Raw genomic sequence first — 13,726 nt, forward strand, 5'->3', positions numbered from 1 at the left:
ACCAGCCGTGAGGTCTTTTTGGAGTATTGATTACAGCGTTTAAAATGTATTAAATGAAAAGTCATGAAAGAGATAAGGAGGAGAAAAGGCATGTTTAGTTATATATTTAATGTGCAATGTCTGAATCCTCTGTAATGCGAACATTGGAGACGTGGAGGGCCGATCCCCAGCAGCGCCAACCCGCCCACAGGGAGGATTCAGCAGAGGATATTTAACAGCTGGAAAGGTGGAGCTCGCTCTCTTCCCTTCGCTCACGAGAGCCAGAACACAGCTGTTTTTCTGACTGAACCATCTTCTGCTTGTAACATTACCGCGCTTTTTATTAATTAAAGTATACATTTGAACATTCTCAGAGACTCAATCAGTCTCCTTTTTAAAGCTTCTCTCCTGGACGCGAGTATAACGAACACAGTTATCAGACTTAATGTATCGATACCCGCGGCTGAAATATCGATACTTTCTCGGAAAACTAAATATCGATATATATCGCAAGATCGATTAAATTGCACAGCCCTAGAACACACACGGCTAATATCACAGTAAATGCACTTATCTGACCACACACACACACTCCATAAAAGGATGAACAAGACGAGTTCATATCCCGACATTAAGAATGCATGGTGCAGCTAATGAGCTTGTTATTCCACGGTGCAGATTCTCCACCTACACTCGGCTCTGTCTAACTCCTGTTTTTAATATATCACTCATTTCTCAGCCCGATGCCTTTCAACCATCTTCCTCCTCCTTCCCTCGACTCCCTCTGCCCCAGAAACTCAAATCAGCTAAAGTCAAATCTGACTCCTTAAGTGGTCTCTTTCTCCTCCTAACTTTCTCCATCTGTAGTTCATATCAAAACCATTTCCTCCACCCAAATGCTTCCATCCGACCCCTGTAGCGCTACTGTCCTCCTTTCCCCTTCACTCAGAGTTTCCATCTGTTCCTTTCATTCCAAAACACACCAAAAAACACTCGTCTGCCCTCAGTCTCTCATTTCTGATGAAATACATGGTATGCCTGAAGGCTATTTCCCTAGCTATACCTCCACCTTCTCTGTCTCACCTTCTTACAGATTCAGAAATGCGCTATTCGTCCCACAGCAGGGAATTTTACAGTGTTCCAGCAAAGTAGCAGTTAGGGCTGTCCATGCCCGGCACAGAGGGAGGGCCCTCCCATTTGATATTCCTGCCCTCCCCCAATAAACACGTTTTTTATTATTGAAAACCTTTAAAAAAATATATATATATATTTTTTTAATTATAAATAAACGGTGTACTGTTATGTTACGATGTATGCGATATCAGATAGTAACTACAAAAAGAAATCGCAGGCTACATCAGATAAATTCATGTGTCTGTTGTGATTTGTGATTCGTCCACATTTAGACCAATCACAGCGTCACACTCTGCCGCCTATTCTGGATTTGTTTATTGTGCATTCTCCCATTTCTGTTTGCATTACAAAATGGACATCAGAAATTGGCTTAAAAGGATTTATTAAAACGAAATAGCGATGAAAGAACTGCAGCCGATGCAGCTGCTGGCGACCCTGCACGCCTTAATGTCACAAGCTTAAGCCCTCCTCCTCCTCCTCCTCCTCCTCCTCCTCCTCCTCCTCCTCCTCCTCCTCCTCCTCCTCCTCCATCAACAGGTACTATTGGGCCAGCAACCGCTCAAAGACCAACAGCCCCAGATGATCTTGGTGAAACTGGATCGTTATCCGGGGAGATTGTTTTCAGGAAAGAAGCACACTTTTGCCACTGCATGGTACAACAACAGACCATGGCTTGAAGATTCGTTAAAAGCAGACGCAGCCTTTTGTTTCCCCTGTAGACAGTTTAAAGTAAACACGTCTTCATCTGCCTCACTGAAGAACCAGCACCTTACCGTGGTAAGAGAGGTTTGTGTGCCCTGATGAACCTGGGAGCTGTGTTGTCTGGAACCTTGTGTTCCTGGTAGGGTCTCCCATGGCAAATTGGTCTCAGGCAAGGGGCCAGACTAAGATTGGTTCAAAAGACCTCATGAAAGACGACACAAGAAGTGAGGATACTCGGCCCGGAGGAAGCCCGGGGTCCCTTTCTGGAGCCAGGCCCAGAAGGAGGACTCGTCGGTGAGCGTCTGTTGGCCGGGCTTGCCACGGAGCCCGGCCGGGCCCAGCCCGAAAAGGCAACGTGGGCAACACCTCCGCTTCTCCGTCCCGCGGGCCCACCACCTATGGGAAACAGCGATGGGGTCAGGTGCGCTACCAGAAGGGTGGCAGTGAAAGCAGAGGGTCTCGACGGACCAGACCCGCGCGACAGAAGCTGGCTTTGGGGACGTGGAACGTCAAATCTCTGGGGGGGAAGGAGCCGGAGCTTGTGCGGGAGGTGGAGCGGTACCAGTTGGATCTGGTTGGGCTCAGCTCTACGCACAGCGTCGGCTCTGGAACCTTACTTCTGGATAGGGGTTGGACTCTATTCTTCTCCGGAGTTGCTCAAGGTGTGAGGTGCCGGGCAGGTGTGGGGATACTCACAAGTCCCCGGTTGGGTGCTTCGTTGTTGGAGTTTACCCCAGTGGACGAGAGGGTCGCCTCCCTACGCCTGCGGGTTATGGGGGGGAAAACTCTGACTGTTGTGTGTGCTTATGCACCCAACAGCAGTTCAGAGTATACAGCCTTCTTGGAGACCCTGGAAAGAGTCCTGTATGGGGCTCCGGAAGGGGACTCTTTAATCTTGCTGGGAGACTTCAACGCACATGTGGGCAATGATGGAGACACTTGGAGGGGCGTGATTGGGAGGAACGGCCCCCCTGATCTGAACCGGAGTGGTGGTTTGTTACTGGACTTCTGTGCTAGTCATGGATTGGCCATAACAAACACCATGTTCGAACATAAGGATGCTCATAAGTGTACGTGGTACCAGAGCACCCTAGGCAGAAGGTCCATGATCGATTTTGTTATCGTATCATCGGACCTGAGGCCGTATGTTTTGGACACTCGGGTAAAGAGAGGGGCGGAGTTGTCAACTGATCACCATCTGGTGGCGAGTTGGGTCGAGTGGCGGGGGAAGCCTCTGGATAGACCTGGTAAGCCCAAACGTGTAGTTCGGGTGAACTGGGAACGTCTGGAGGAGGCCCAAGTTCAGGAGGCCTTCAACTCACACCTCCGGCGGAGCTTTTCGGGCATTCCTGTGGAGGTTGGGGACATTGAGCCAGAGTGGTCGGTGTTCAAAGCCTCTATTGCCGAAGCCGCGGCGGGGAGCTGTGGTCTCAAGGTCTTAGGTGCCTCAAGGGGCGGTAACCCTCGAACCTCCTGGTGGACACCGGTGGTCAGGGAAGCCGTCCGACTGAAGAAGGAGGCCTTCAGGGATTTGTTATCCCGGGGGACTCCCGAGGCAGTTGCAAGGTACCGACAGGCCCGAAGGGCAGCAGCCTCATCCGTGGCCGAGGCAAAGCAGCGGGTGTGGGAGAAGTTCGGAGAAGACATGGAGAAGGACTTTCGGGCAGCACCAAAGTTGTTCTGGAAAACTGTCCGACACCTCAGGAGGAGGAAGCAGGGAACCATCCAAGCTGTGTACAGTAAGGATGGGACGTTGTTGACCTCAACTGATGGAGTGTTAGGGCGTTGGAAGGAACACTTTGAGGAACTCCTGAACCCGACAACTCCGCCCTCTATGTGTTAGAGGCAGAGCTGGAGTATGACGGGGGATCACCACCAATCTCCCGGGGGGAGGTCACTGAGGTCGTCAAACAACTCCACAGTGGCAAAGCCCCGGGGGTGGATGAGATCCGCCCGGAAATGCTGAAGGCTCTGGGTGTTGAGGGACTGTCATGGTTGACACGTCTCATCAACGTTGCGTGGAAGTCGGAAACAGTACCGAAGGAGTGGCAGACCGGGGTGGTGGTTCCCCTTTTCAAAAAGGGAGATCAGAGGGTGTGTGTCAATTACAGAGGCATCATACTACTCAGCCTCCCCGGGAACGTTTACTCTAAGGTACTTGAAAGGAGGGTCAGGCCGATTGTCGAACCTCAGATTGAGGAGGAACAATGCGGATTCCGTCCTGGTCGTGGAACGACGGATCAGCTTTTTACTCTCGCAAGGATCCTGGAGGGGGCCTGGGAGTACGCTTATCCGGTCTACATGTGTTTTGTAGACTTGGAGAAGGCGTATGACCGAGTTCCCAGGGAGTTACTGTGGGAGGTGCTGCGGGAGTATGGGGTGAGGGGGTCTCAGGGCCATCCAATCTCTGTACTCCCAAAGCCAGAGCTGTGTCCGGGTCCTCGGCAGTAAGTCGGACCCATTTCCGGTGAGGGTTGGCCTCCGCCAGGGCTGCGCTTTGTCACCAATCCTGTTTGTAATATACATGGATCGGATTTCGAGGCGTAGTCATGGGGGAGGGGGTCTGCAGTTCGGTGGACTAAGGATTGCACCACTGCTTTTTGCAGATGATGTGGTTCTAATGGCTTCATTGGTCTGCGACCTTCAGCACTCACTGGATCGGTTCGCAACCGAGTGTGAAGCGGCTGGGATGAGGATCAGCACCTCCAAATCTGAGGCCATGGTTCTCAGCAGGAAACCGATGGACTGTCCACTCCAAGTAGGGAATGAGTCCTTACCCCAAGTGAAGGAGTTCAAGTATCTCGGGGACTTGTTCTCGAGTGAGGGAACAATGGAGCGTGAGATGGGCCGGAGAATCGGAGCAGCGGGAGCGGTACTGCAGTCGCTTTCCCGCACCGTTGTGACGAAAAGGGAGCTGAGCCAGAAGGCAAAGCTCTCTGTCTACCGGGCCATTTTCGTTCCTACCCTCACCTATGGTCATGAAGGATGGGTCATGACCGAAAGAACGAGATCGCGGATACAAGCGGCCGAGATGGGTTTTCTCCGCAGGGTGGCTGGTGTCTCCCTTATGGATAAGGTGAGAAGTTCGGTCATCAGGGAGGGACTCGGAGTTGAGCCGCTCCTCCTTCGCGTCGAAAGGAGCAGTTGAGGTGGTTCGGGCACCTAGTTAGGATGCCACCTGGGCGCCTCCCTAGGGAGGTGTTCCAGGCACGTCCAGCTGGGAAGAGACCAAGGGGTAGACCTAGGACCAGGTGGAGGGATTATATCTCTTCGCTGGCCTGGGAGCGCCTTGGGATCCCCCAGTCAGAGCTGGTTGATGTCGCCAGGGAAAAGAAAGTTTGGGGCTCTCTGCTGGAACTGCTACCCCCGCGACCCGACCACGGATAAGCGGGAGAAGATGGATGGATGGATGGACGTCTTCATCTGATGCGGCTTTTACTGCCAAAGGTTTTTGCGACTGGAAACACGCATTACAGACTGATAAAGGACTGCTAAGGCATGCCGCATCAAAAGAACACATTTCATGTGAGAGTTTGTGGAGAGAGAGACAGATATGTGCGGTGGTGGGGAAGTCGATAGGGACTTGGCTTGGCAACTGGAAGGTCACCAGTTCAAGTCCCGGCAAGACCAAGTGCTACCGAGTTTTCCCTGAGAAGGCACCGTTCCCCACACTGCCCGGGCGCCGTTCAAAATAGCAGCACACTGCTCCTAACACTAGGATGGGTCAAATCCAGAGAAACAATTTTTTTTTAATAAAAGTCCATCTATCTAAAAATACGTGAGGAAACAAATAAGGAAATTAGTACTACTTACAAAGATGAAGAGTTGGCCAAAATAATGGAAAGCATTCCCCACACAGCAACATACACCTCTCACGACATGCAAAATGCCATAATAGAACTAACAGCAGTTTCCTGCATCGTCTCCGTCTCAACTATTTCTCTCCGAGTGCAACGACGAGGAAGCTGCCATCCTTAACCAGTGTGCCTTGATGCGGCTGCCAACAAAAAAAAAAAAGAAAAAAAAAAAAGAAAAGAATATCGAAATTGAAACCCGAATAGTACTCCAACGAACGAATATTCGGATATTCGGGTACAGCCCTAGTAGCAGTGAAGATAAAAGGCTAAATAAATTCAGTAGACTAACATATTAATTAAAAAGGCAATAAGTAGCACCGTAAAAAGAAAATGAGCAAACGTATCAAAGTACTATGATAACATTATGTTATATATGACTGTCTTGCAATCAACTTTTATTTAAAGCTTAGGAAGTTCATTTTTTTTCCATATAATTTATCATATAATACCCCTTATTATTACTGCGATGAATATGATTTTGTATAACTTATTTTCAGTTTTTAATATTTGTTTTTCTACAATTACCATTATTTATGTATGTATATACAGTGGGGCAAAAAAGTATTAATTTGCAAATAAATTCTTTAAAAATCAGACAATGTGATATTCTGGATTTTCTTCCCCCCATTCTGTCTCTCATAGTGTACCTAGGATGAAAATTACAGGCCTCTCTCATCTTTTTAAGTGGGAGAACTTGCACAATTGGTGGCTGACTAAATACTTTTTTGCCCCACTGTATATAGGTTTTTCTGCATGTTAATGGTGAGTGTTACCTTGGTTGGTTATTGGCTAATGGTTACATAACCAAAAAAACAACGTCACAAAGTGGCCAAAATCTGATCAGCTCATTTTCAGACAGGTGATAAATAGATCAGGACAAAAAGAGAGAGAATTTTTTGTTCCAAAAACGTTCAGAATCTCTTTACACAGAGGGGACACATGTTTATGTATAAAAGATTTAGCATAATAGGTGACCTTTAACATTAATCACACACCTGAGCGTTGTGTTTATCTGCAGGGCTTTGCTGAGCATCTTGGCCCCGGAGTCCTCCAGCTGGTTTCCGCTCAGGTCGACCTTCCGTAGGCAGGCATTGGAGCCCAGGGCGTTGACCATCACTGTGCCCCGCTGACGGAGCCTCGAGTCGGCCAGGGAGAGGGAGTGCAGGGCCTGGGGAGCCAAGATGAGAGAGGATGGGAGATACATGTGAATTGATGTTTCAAGACGTGACATTAAGTGACGAAAACAATTTAACCCGACATGTATTCCAGGTAGATTATAGATAGCGCTTTCAGTTTCAAAACATCTGTGAAGGGGTCCTTGTTTTAATGATCTCTTCTAAACCTTTCATCCACGTTTTCTTTTATTGATTTTATAAAATAAATAATACAAGAACCTGGATGAAAATCTGAGTTTTTTTAAAAACACAATTTTTCGGCTCTAATACGATTAGGGAGGATCATGAGTTTGGTCGTGTGTCTGCGTGCTTGTTTCTTACAGCAACTGATCAAGCATATTACGGGACCTCAGCATAATATTTGTAGCTTTCATTTATAAACACTATGCAACTAGAACTCTAGCGGTTGTGATCACTTATAACTTATGGAAATGTATTATGTTTAATATTATCATATTCTTTACGGTCATTGACTGCTGACTATTTGAGTTTCATCTACTTTCTGTTTTCTATTAGCTTTCTGATTTCGGTTGTCTTTCGATTAACTGTGATTAACCAGTTTATAAGGTGTTTGTTTGTTCAGCTTGTGTGTCTCGTTTGATTGAGCCAGGCCTAATCTTACACGCATACACACATTTATATAGTTAAAGGCTGTTTTGCATGACGTTTTGTTTAGTGTTAGAGAACTAGTGCAGTGAGGTTTTTGTTGTTTGGTTTTTTTAATTAGTATTTACAACACAGCTCCTTTTGTTGTATTATTTTCTTTTTAAACCGCACCCACCAGGCTCTCGTTCTTTTGTTTATTAGAAGCACATTTGTTTGTAACCTTTTAGTTTGAGTTGTTAATAAATAACTTTAATTTCACCAAGAACAACTGGTGTTTGTGTTCATTCCCTTTCGCTTTTAACGTGTTGGGCCTTTACGGCCCGTCCACACGGCGGCGTGCGTTGAAGCTTCAACGCTTCTGCCCATTCACTTTGAATGGGGTGACATCACGCTTTGCCGAACTGCATTGTGGCCGCGTTGCTCCGCGTTGCTCCGCGTTGCTCCGCGTTGCTCCGCGTTGCTCCGCGTTGCTCCGCGTTGCTCCGCGTTGCTCGCTTCAAAAATTGAGCAATGTTCAACTTTTGAAGCTTCGGCGGAAGCGTCAAATCACATGCCAGTAAAAGCTCTAGCCAATCAAACCGCGTGCTTGTGTGTCTGGGGCGGGAGATTCATGTGATTGGTTGTTGGTCGAGTTTCAGACACGCCCGCCGGCAAGCTTCAACGCACGCCGCCGTGTTACTCTTACATGTTTACATGCTTTAATGTTTGTCGGCTCTGTTGTGATTGGTCAACCACTTAGATATGTGCCGGAAACGTCCCACCCCTTAGCCTATAATGTACAATGTGTTCGAGTGCTAGCCAATAGAAGCACCAGTGTTACGTAGTGATGTCATTATGTTAGGGAAGTTAACAAAGGAGTCCAATGTAGGCGTTTTATGCAGGTGGGGGAGTGTGTGGAGATAAACTCTCTGGAGGGATCTTTTGGATTTGAGCCTTTGCAGACTATTTACATGCACACAAACCTATGATACATTACAGGAAAGGGAAAACCCCAAAAGCATAAAAGGGCCCCTTTAATAGGTGAGATTTAGAGATGCTAGATTGTGTGGGATTACACCAGGCTAACGGCCCATCCACACTACAGCTTCAAAAAAAGCTTGGAGCTGGGCGCGTCTGAAGCTCGACCAACAACCAATCAGATGAATCTCCCGCCCCTGACACACAAGCAGCGGTTTGATTGGCTAGAGCTTGTACTGGCATATGATTTGATTGGCTGGCGCTGGCTGTTCAACTTCTGACGCCGGAGACGGACCGCTATGCTACCCACAATTCAGTTCGGCGAAAAGCGAGGCAACGTGACGTCACCCCATTCAAAGTGAATGGGCAGACGCGTTGGAAACCGTTTTTGAAGCTGTCGAAGCTGTAGTGTGTGCGGGCCGTAACCGTCAGCCTGTAATTACATTTTCTTTGTTGCTAAACTAAGCCAAAGGACTAGAATGGGGCGCTACAACCAAAGCTTTGTTACACTTTAAGATGCTGCTGTATGACTTGTCATTATTTGCTGGTTGAGCTAACTCACAGACTGACTGATCTCTAATAAACTCGGGTTGCACTCAGTCAGAACCTTCACTTCCAGGCGCCTGTTACTGCTCTCGCAGACATGCATCAAAGCCTAACTCAGTGCGAGAGCATCATTGTGAGCTATCACCATCAACAGTGCTAAATAATTGAGTAAGCTACTTGTCATGCTGGATCTGCAGAGCGGAGAGCAGAGGGAGCCCCGGGAGCCGCACGTACACGCCGAGACCTAATGAATCATCTGCAGAAGCCCAGAGACAACATGACTAGAGAGCATGTTCAGACCCTTTGTGCGTGGCAGGTAGAGACTGGGCCTCAATGACCGAGATGCAACAGAAGTCATTACCGAGTGTGGATTTCAGACTGTCCTCCCCTCACAGCATCAGTCCATATGCTGGCACTTCACTTTGTATGTTTATATATATATATATATATATATATATATATATGGTCAAATAATTTAAAATATACAGCTGAATCTCATTAAATAAGAATATTGTGGACAAGTTAATTAACTTAAAAAGGTGTTTAAATTATATTTTATTATTTTATTTTGTTTATTGGAATGTTTCTTCTTTGAATTATTCTTTTATTTTGTTTATCTTTAATGTATATTTTAACATTAAATTATAATGTGTTTATTATATTTTATTAGTTTTTTATGTATAATATGTTTTATTCGATCTTGACTGGAATTTCTTTTTATTAAATGTTTTATCTTCATTGCATTTGTTTCCTTTAAATTATTATGTGTATATAATATGGTAATCCTTTATTATATCTTTATTGGACATCTTTACTTTAAATTTTTATGTTGATCTAATATTGCATACATTTTTTTTCATTTTCCCTTTATTGGACATTCTTACTTCTAAGGATAATTAAAGAGTTTTTGATTGAACCCATTTTGATTCTAAAATGCACATGAATGAGAACAGACACATTTGAACTGTGATTGTAGAGTGTGTGTGTGGCGCGTGTAGGCGGAGATTTGATGTATAATCCAATCCAACTCACACACTCTTCCTCTTGCACCAAATGAACCAGTTTCTGCAGAATTTCCTCCAGCACCCTGAGGAGGCAGAGAGAAGAGGAGAGACATGCATCATGGGGGTAATGCCTCCGCTACCATCTGTGCTGCTGGTACCTGCTCCGTACCTGCCCTTGATGTTGAAGTTCTTCCCCAGCATCAGGTGTTTGAGGGACGGGTGTCTGGAGAACGCTGGGATGACAGCCAGCAAGTCGGCATCTAAACCTGAACACACAACAAAACACACATAAGTGACTTCAATAAGGATTACATGTGTACAGGTGCCAAACAGAACGGGGTGTACGAGAGTTCATCTTTTATAAAATAAAACTTTCGTATCAAACTGAAACCTTTCTGGGCCGTCACACTCTGCCACATTTGGGGCTTTTAAGGCTCAGTTTTCCATCTCCTGTTCTGCTTTGGAACGGAAAATCACACTGCCCACTGAAATTCCAAAATACTCCTAATTAACTGCCCCGCTCCCACCCACTCACATCTTTCAAAAAAAGCTCAAGGATGGAGGATGCTGCCAAGAGGAAGCGGTTACCATGGCAAGATTTGTCGGCGACAAAGCGTTAAATGCCTCATTCGGAGAGCGACAAATATCCACGGTTATATAAACCTACATGCCTCCGGTGTGAGGTGAGTTTCTTCACGTGTCAATGACAGGAAGCTATGACACCACAGAGGAGGGGAGGGCTGCACCAGAGACATATTCACTCAGAGGAATTAGGTAAAGGGAATTTCATCATCATTTCACGTCCAACTAGCACACTTATCCTCGAATAATACAACCAATTTTTACATTAATTTGTCGACTCTTTTGTGTTCTTTGATTTAACACAATGTAATTAAGCTCCTTTTATGAGAAGGGCTGAAATTAGCGAACAATGTCTTAGTTGGTATTATACTTTAGAGGGGAATGTTCCACAACAAATGTGCTAATTATGAAATTTGCAAAAGACGCCAAGAGCTGCGGGAGAAAGGTTTCTCTCGCTTAGGAAGTCAAATCTTTTATATTCCTATTTGTATGTTGTGCCTCTACTTTGGCATTATTGGGTCTTGTGTCTCTCTAAAACATCTGCCGTCACTTAGTGTACATTTCTGAGATCGCCTTTTCTTCATTTCTTTTAAAGAACGCTGAAGGAAAATAATTTAGGGAATGACATAGGACTAATTTATTTGACTATTAAACTGCTGACTGTGTCGTTGCTTACTTTCAACAGTTGGAAATCCAGCCTTGAATATATAAAAAACAAACGTCGTTATTTCATGAATTAGTGCATCATTGTTTTAGAGAGCAGTGGCTTAGTTTAAGACACAATGACACCAGGTGATTGGCATAAGCAGCTTCACTCAACTCTCACAATCATTGTTTCCTTCAACATCAACCAATCCTATTCCTACAGCTCTGACACTTATTCCTCTGCTGAGACCCTAATGTTGACACCGTTTGCTGCCGCAGCACCCCCCACCCCCCTGACCCCCTCCTAATGTGATGAGCTTTTAGTACTGTCAATTCAACTAAGCTATAATGTTCATGTGTGTTTCTCAAGGGGGATTAGCATTCCCAGCAGAATCCCTATTGCTGCACACATTTCCCCTGCTTATTCAAAAAGAGGAGCCTGTCCAGACAAGTAGAACTGAAGAAGAAGCTATACGCCATACTTCCCTCTGGCACACGTATACATAAGTGTCATAATGGTAAATGGACTGCATTTATATAGCGCTTGTTTTGATTTGACGACATATACAAGTCAGCATTCACCCGTTCATACACTGCCATACAAAGTGCGTCTGCTTATGGAAACGAACATCAAGTAGGCGTTCGGCAACATGTTGACTGCAGGAGTTAGCGAACAAACAACAGACATTCCAATTGGAGGAAAACCATCATCTTCCTGAGCAACAGCCACCACATAAAACTGTTGTTGTAAAAACATTGTACTAATTAATTTGAAAACTTAAGAGCTCTTAACGTCCTCACAACCAATAGTGACTCACATGTAGAGCCTCCTCTAACAAGGCACTTCAACTGTTTAGGCATTCACTTCAACACTGCTGGGGTATGCAAACAGTAGTCTCTAGAATGGCACAAGCTCTAAAGCTTTACGCTCGTCTATTTCCAAAAAATGCAATTTCCAATAGATTTTTCAATGGTGTTTCAGTTAGCGAGAGGGTTCATCCAACTGCTGAGCAAGACATTTTTAAAGTGACCAGAAGTAACCTTTAACTTTCATGAACTGAAAACTCACTTTGAAAAGGTTAACGTTTTAAAAAGACCAAAATCAGACTGTGGGAGCGAGCGGTCAATCCCGTCGCAGCCCCACCCTAGAGCATTTCCTGCTTTATGTACCTTTTCAATCTAAATGGTACCATTATTTACTTAATGAACATCATGCTGTATTCAAGAATAAGATCAAATAAGATGTACTTTATTGATCTCAATTTGGGAATGTTTTGCGTTGCAGCAGCTTAAAAGACAAGGCCTTGGACATAAGAGAAATTAAGAGTAGAAATAAACAATTCTAAAATGTAAATATCTCAAAATAGAAAATATGAGGTTATAAGTCAAGTAAGAATCCGTTCATTTTGTCATAGACTTCTATACAATCAGTTAATTTAGCAATTAAATCGCCCCCTGCTGGCTATTCAATAGAATGCATGTTTAAGGCAGTAGACAATATATATTTTGACACTTAATTGGCCATGTTAGTTCTAAATAAGAGCATGTCGTAGTACGCCATAGGTTGACAGGATCATTCAAAAATGCCTATAACATACTACAACAGAACATCCAAGTCTATCCCTGGTAGGTGTGTGCAGGAGTGTCTCTTACCATTATCAGAGATGTCTAAAGTCCCCACGCACGCAACTCGCGGAAACAGCTCCTGTATAACGGCAGCACCTGCTGACCTTAACTGTGGGAGGGAAGCGGAGAGGAGTGAGATGAGATGGGATCGCCACGGGCGTCCATCCACGGAGAAGATGAGTTTATAAACCTAGAGCACAGACCAACAGCGCATACCTCACAGCTGCTGATGTCCAGGTGTAAGTCAGTGATATGAGGGTTATTGGACAGACCTAGAAACAGAGCCCTGAAGAGAAAAAACAGGCAGAGAGAGAGAAAAAACAGGAGGGGGGGAAGGAGATAGAGGGAGGATGGGTAATTGGAAAGGAGAAGAGAGAACAGAAGGATGGGGGAAATAGGAAAGAAAACAGGCATTTAATGGACAAAAGAAAAAACAGAGAAAGAAAGACCCACATGAATCCAATTGCTTTGTTCCCTCCCTACCTCCCCGTCCCGCCCGTTGCTTCTCCTCTGCACACCTGAAAAGTTCTACAGACATCTGAAAAGATTCCCAGAAAAGTATCTTTAAAAAGAAGATGCATTGCACCCGACCTCTGCATCGGAAATCAAGTTAAAAAACAAACCTTCAGTGTTTATTCGGGACAAGTAGCCAATTGTTGCACACGGGCCGAGCTGGATACTTAAAGGACAAAAGGCATTTGCACATCGAGGCTCTGCTGGAGGTTGCTTCTTGTTCCAAGGATACATTCAAAGAGTTCTGCAACATCGGGATGTAATGAGGAAAAGTATGGAGTCCGCTCTGTCCATGTTGGCTGAGATCCATGATGCAGTACACAGGCTTCTCTATTGTTGGCGGTTGGCTTTGTTTACAGCGCTATTGATCGTGTTTGTTGGCAAAGAGAAGCGCCAACAG

The 13,726-nt window shown here is 45.3% G+C and overlaps 2 protein-coding genes across 4 annotated transcripts in view; one reads left to right on the forward strand and one right to left on the reverse strand.

Moving 5' to 3' along the window:
• Positions 1-13,726, forward strand: part of LOC117461967 (zona pellucida sperm-binding protein 3-like) — a 526,690-nt gene that overhangs the window by 153,126 nt on the left and 359,838 nt on the right. The window lies entirely within an intron of this gene.
• Positions 1-13,726, reverse strand: part of carmil3 (capping protein regulator and myosin 1 linker 3) — a 115,497-nt gene that overhangs the window by 30,067 nt on the left and 71,704 nt on the right. For all 3 annotated transcript variants that reach the window (XM_034103654.2, XM_034103653.2, XM_034103652.2), the window contains exons 18-22: positions 13,030-13,099; positions 12,841-12,922; positions 10,130-10,226; positions 9,989-10,043; positions 6,668-6,840 (exon numbers count right to left, since the gene is read on the reverse strand). In XM_034103654.2, coding sequence (XP_033959545.1) covers positions 6,668-6,840; positions 9,989-10,043; positions 10,130-10,226; positions 12,841-12,922; positions 13,030-13,099 — 477 coding nt within the window. The remainder of the gene's footprint in view (positions 1-6,667; positions 6,841-9,988; positions 10,044-10,129; positions 10,227-12,840; positions 12,923-13,029; positions 13,100-13,726) is intronic.

The sequence above is a fragment of the Pseudochaenichthys georgianus genome, chromosome 17 (genome assembly GCF_902827115.2).
Source record: "Pseudochaenichthys georgianus chromosome 17, fPseGeo1.2, whole genome shotgun sequence".
In the NCBI taxonomy this organism is placed as follows: Eukaryota; Metazoa; Chordata; class Actinopteri; order Perciformes; family Channichthyidae; genus Pseudochaenichthys; species Pseudochaenichthys georgianus.